This window comes from Gracilinanus agilis, chromosome 4 (assembly GCF_016433145.1).
Source record: "Gracilinanus agilis isolate LMUSP501 chromosome 4, AgileGrace, whole genome shotgun sequence".
Classification (NCBI taxonomy): domain Eukaryota; kingdom Metazoa; phylum Chordata; class Mammalia; order Didelphimorphia; family Didelphidae; genus Gracilinanus; species Gracilinanus agilis.
Genome location: NC_058133.1, coordinates 263,646,818 through 263,652,817, shown reverse-complemented (window position 1 = coordinate 263,652,817; position 6,000 = coordinate 263,646,818). Strand labels below are relative to the sequence as shown.

Below are 6,000 nucleotides of genomic sequence, written 5' to 3'. Positions count from 1 at the left end.
AATAAAATTCATCTAGAAGAAAAAAGGCCAAGACATTAAGGGGATTCATTTTAAAAACTATGAAGGTAGTTTAACTATACCAGATCTTGAACTGTATTATAAAGTGGCAACCATTGAAACAATCTGGTACTGACCAGGAAATACAATAGTGGATCAATGGACTCTCAATATACAGTTGTAAATGACCACAATAACCTAGTGTTCGACAAACCCAAAGATATAAGCTTTTGTTTATTATTTTTTTTAATTTTAATTTTGAATATTTTCCCATAGTTACATATTTCATGTTCTTTCCCTCTCTCCCAAACTCCCTTAACTCCCCTTAGCCGACACACAATTCCACTGGGTTTTACATGTATCATTGATCAAGACCTAATTCCATATTATTGATAGTTGTACTAGAGTTATGGCTTAGTGTCTACATCCCCAATAATATCCCCATCAGCCCGTGTGTTCAAGCAGTTGTTTTTCTTCAGGGTTCCTCCTCCCACAGTTCTTCCTCTGAACGTGGCTAGTTTTCTTTCTCATAAGTCCCTCAGCCTTGCTCTGAATCCTTGCATTGCTGCTAGTAGAGAAGTCCATTATGTTTGATTGTACCACAGTGTATTAGTCTTTGTGTACAATGTTCTCCTGGATCTGCTCCTTTCACTCTGCATCAATTCCTGGAGGTCATTATAGTTCACATGGAATTCCTCCAGTTCCCAAAGATATAATTTTTTGGAAGAACTCACTATTCGATAAAAACTGCTGGGAAAACTGGAAAACAGTATGGCAGAAACTAGGCACAGACCAACACTTCACACCATATACCAAAAAGTAAAGCCAAAATGATTTAGAAATAAAGGGTAAAACCACAAATGAATTAGAGAAGCATAGGATAGTTTACCTATCAGATATATAGATAAGGCAAGCATTTATAATTAAATAAGATAAAGAATATTATGAGATGTAAAGTAGATAACTGACTAAATTAAAGTAAAAAAGGTTTGCATGAACAAAATCAATGCAAGCAAGATTAGAAGGGAAACAGCAAATGGTGGTGGGGGGGGTTTTATGGCAAGTATTTCTGACAAAGGCCTCATTTCTTAAATATATAGAGAACTGGGTCAAAATTATAAGAATGCAAAGCATTCCCCAATTGACAAGTGGCCAAAGGATATAAACAAGCAATTCTCAGATGAAGAAGTTAAAAACTATTTTTAGTCATATGAAAAAATGCTCCAATTACTTTTAATTAGAGAAATGCAAATTAAAACAACTCTGAGGTACCACCTCACAACTATCAGATTGACTAATATGATAAGAAAATAATGTATGAGGGGATGTGGAAAAATTGGGATAAAAATTGGGATACTAATACACTGTTGGTAGAGCTGTGAACTGATGCAACCATTCTGGAGAGCAATTTGGAACTATACTCAAAGGGCCATAAAACTGTGTATACCTTTGACCCAGCAATGCTACTACTAGTTCTGTATCCCAAAGAGACAAGAGATAAGAAAAAAGGACCTACTTGCAAAGAAATATTTTATTAGCTCTTTTTGTGGTAGCAAAGAATTGGAAACTGAAGGGATGTCCGTCAATTGTAGAATGGTTGAACAAATTATGGTCTGTGATTGTAATGGATTATTATCATGCTATACAAAATGAAAAACGATAAAAGCTGGAAAGACTTCTATGAAGTGATGAGAAATACAGTGAACAGAACCAAGAGAATATTGTATACAGTAAAAGCAATAAGATACAATAATCAATTGTGAATGACCTGTTATCAGCAATGTAAGGATCTAGGACAACTCCAAGGGATTCATGATGAAAAAGGCTATCCATTGCTATAGAAGTAACTGATGAAGTCTGAATGCAGTTTGAAGCATACATACCATTCTTCACTTTATTTCCTCCATGAATTTTTCTCTACAGTATGATGAACATGGATTTCCATGTATTGTATAATAACACATGTATAACTTATATTATCTGCCATCTTGAGGAAGGGAGAGAGTGAGAAAGAACATAGATCTTAAAATGTCAGAAAACGATTACTGAAACTTGTACTGATATGTAATCTGAGGGAAAAAATGAAAAATGAAAAAAATCAACAACATGTGCCAGGCCTTGTACTATATAATGAAGATAAATAGAAAAGCAAAGAATATGGTCTTGCTCTCCAGAAGTTCATATTCTAATACATGTGACTTCAAGCAAAGAGCTATGTACATACACCATATGGAAGGTGTAAAGAAGAAATAGCCTCAGTGGGAAAGCACTTGTTAGCAAGGCCCTGGGCCAGGGAGTAGGGAGCAGATTTAAATAAAATTAAAGATGCCTATCCACATCCTTTAATATCACTATTAGAAAAAAAATATTGGACTTGGACCAAAATTCCAACCCATGGAAGAACATGCTAGGCAGAGAGGTGGTATAATGGACAGTGTTAGACTTGAAGACAGAAAGACAGAATCCTACCTCAGACACTTGCTAGCTACCCGACCCTGGGCAAGTCACTTAACTTGGCATGTACCTCACAGGGTTGTTGGGAGGATCAACTGAGATAATTTATATAAAGATAGTTCTGCAAAATCTTAAAGTATTATGTGAATGTTGTTATGATGATCTTAATATAATTAGGAAATTGTCTCAAATCTGCTAGAAAAATAGGCACAATTTAATTTAATAAACATTTATTAAGTACTTATCCTATACCAGGAACTGTGGAACAAAGACAAAAACTGCCCTAAAGAGGTTTGTATTTTGGGGGGCAGAGGAGGGGGGGGAATATATATATATATATATATATATATGTACATATATATAAGCTGTAAGGTAATTTGAAAGGGAAAGGAGGGAGAGAAAGAGTACCTAGCATAGGGAAGGTCAGGAATTAGGAAATATTACCTTGAATGAAGCTAAGGATTCTGTGAGATGAAGTTGAGAAAAGAGTCCATTTAATTCATGAGGCACAGCTTGCTCAGAGGCAAGGAGGCAGAAGGTAGAATGTGGAGTTAGTTATTCCAGTTTGATTGGAAGAGAGTGAATGTGGGAGATTAATATGAAATGTGTGGAAAGGTTGATTGGAGCCAGATTGTGGTGAATTTTAAATGCCCAAATGAGAACTTGGTATTTTTATCTTTATATAGGACTTTAATAGGACTCTGATATTGTTAATGATTGTGGAAATGGATATTGTTAAAGCTCTACCTCAGATTATTTTGGCAGTTATGTGGAAAAGGGGATTACTGGAAGTGGGGAGCTTAGTTAGGAAGTCATTACATCTGTCCAGCAAAAGGTGATATAGGTCTGAGTTGGAGTAGTGGTTGTATCAGTGGAGAGGAGGTATATGCAACACATATTGTGGAAGAAAATTTCTTTCCAGTTAAAAATCTTCCCAGGTTTGTCTCAAACTCCATGTTATGCAGACACTGATAGGGAGGTGACAGAGGGGCATATTTTGAACTTAATTTCTTGTGCACATATTCAGCAGGATTGGTGCAGCTTGTAAGAAGAAGAACAATGTCTATGAATACTAAACAGAGGACTGGTGGCAGATACTTCTATGATGTGAAAAGAGAAGTGTACAATGAAGAATCTTTTCAAAAAGAACATAGAAGGAAAGGACCATCTTCAGGGAATGTAGACATCAATATCACCACGATCAAACACAGAGTGCAGTGCCGGTGAGTACCTGTGTAACTACATGGTTGTTACGAAACAAGGCTGCAACTAGGAGGCCTTACTTGACCACTGTAACTACCCTCATCCTTCCCTTTCCTAAATTCCTTTATCTCCAGCAGCCAGCATTGTACAACTGAGTACTTGTTACCTAATTATTTGTTTCATAGGTCTAATTGTTTATTTCCCCAGCTGGAAAGTAAACAACTTAAAGATGGGGACCATGGCTTAAAGTTACTTTATAACACTTTATAACCTAGAGCACTCACTATAGTAATAGACACATAGAATCACAGAAGGTCCTTAAGGGGCCAGCTAGTCCCAAATCATACTTGAACAAAGAATCTTTCTCTCCCATATCCAATGAGTGATCACCAAATCCTGGATCTCCTATGAGAAAAAATGTATAACTTCTTGATGTAGTCCATTCCACTTTCGCTTAGCTCTACTTTTTAAGAATATTTTCCTTTTGGGGACAGCTAGGTGGCTCAGTAGATTGAGAGTCAGGCCCAGAGATAGGAGGTCCTAGGTTCAAATGTGACCTCAGACACTTCCTAGCTGTGTGACCCTGGGCAAGTCATTTAACCCCCATTGCCTAGCTCTTACCACTCTTTCTGCCTTGGAATCAATACACGGTATTGAGGTAAGGGTTTTTTTAAAAAAAGAATATTTTCTTTTCATCATTTCTAAATTTGTCTCTCAAGCAACCCATTGCCCCTAGTTGTATTTTCTAGAACTAAGCAAAATAAATCTAATCCTTCTTTCACATGACATTGAAACTGATGTTTAGTCATATATCATGTGCTTATGAAATTGAATTTTTGAACTCAAGTGTAAGACTTTGAATTTATCCCTAATGAATTTCATCATCTTATATTTGACACAAAGTTCTGGCCTGTCAGAATCTTTTTGGATTCTCACTCTGTCATCCACTATGTTAGTTATCCCTCTGAGCTTTGTGCCATCTGAAAACTTAAAGAATAAGCTACTTATATCTTTATTACATTGATAGAAATATTAAACAACACAAAGCCAAGTACAGCATTGGGGCACCCTCTGACAGACCTCTTTTCAAGTTCAAATCAAGCCATTCATGAGTATTCCCCAAATTCTGAATCCCCATAATCATAATATTGCCTTGTCTTCACCTTTCCATCTTTTTTCCCCAGAATAACATGACTTTTTCAAATGCTTTGCTAAAGTCTCTCTTTACAGCATTCCATCCTTCTGCCAGGCCAATTATTCTGCCAAGAAAGGGAATAAGATTAGTTGGGGATAGCTTGTTCTTGAAGAAGCCAGTCAGGATCTTAGTGATCAACACTTCCTTTTCTACATATTTACTAACTATTGATTTTGATTCAACAAACATTCTTTTTTATTTTTAATTTTAATCTAATTTAAAATTTTTGTATTTTAAAATATTTTTCCATGTTTACATGATTCATTTTCTTTCCCCTGTTCTCCCCACTCCCAGAGCTGACAAGCAATTCCACTGGGTTGTACAAATGTCATGGCTTGATACTTATTTCCATATTATTCATTTTCCCTATAGGGCAATTTTTTTAAAGGCCTAAATCACATTCTCATATATATATGTGATAAGTGATGTCATATGTTCATTTGTATTTCTACTCCCATAGTTTTTCCTCTCAATGTGTATAGCATTCTTTCCCATGAGTCCTTCAGGAGTGTCCTGGCTTGTTGCATTGCTACTAGTAGCAAAGTTTATTACATAAATTTTTTCCACAATGTTTTCCTTTCTGTGTACAATATTCTCCTGGTTCTGCTCATTTCATTCTGTATCAGTTCATTGAGGTTCTCCCAGTTCACATGGAATTCCTCCGGTTCATCATTCCTTATAGCACAATAGTATTCCATCACCATCATATACTACAATTTGTTTAGCCATTCCCCAATTGAGGGATGCCCCAACATTTTCTAGTTTTTTGCCACCACAAAGAACATGGCTATAAATACTTTTGTATTTTTCCTTATTATCTCTTTGGAGTACAGACTCAACAAACATTCTTTAAGTACCAACTGTGTTCTAAGTCATGTGTGAGGTGGATGGGATATAAAGACAAAAATAAAATCATTGCCTTCCATTAGAATACATTCTATACCTCTTTAACATTACATTCTAGACTAGTGATGGCAAACCTATGGCACGAGTACCAAAGATAGCACTCAGAGTGCTCTCTGTGAGCAGTCAGCCAGCCTCCTCCCTCCTCTTTCAGTTCATTACTAGAAAGGCAGAGGGACTCGGGCAGAGATGCTCCCCTCTCCATCAGGCCTGATGACATTTTTTCACAACCCCACCCCTCTGCCCAA

General features: G+C 36.4%; 1 protein-coding gene across 1 annotated transcript in view; it reads left to right on the top strand.

The window, feature by feature from the left end:
* Positions 1–3,510: 3,510 nt before the first annotated feature.
* SLC26A8 (solute carrier family 26 member 8) overlaps positions 3,511–6,000 on the top strand; it is a 150,783-nt gene continuing 148,293 nt past the window's right edge. Inside the window, exon 1 of the mRNA XM_044672528.1 lies at positions 3,511–3,674. Within this exon, the coding sequence (XP_044528463.1) occupies positions 3,511–3,674 (164 nt within the window). The remainder of the gene's footprint in view (positions 3,675–6,000) is intronic.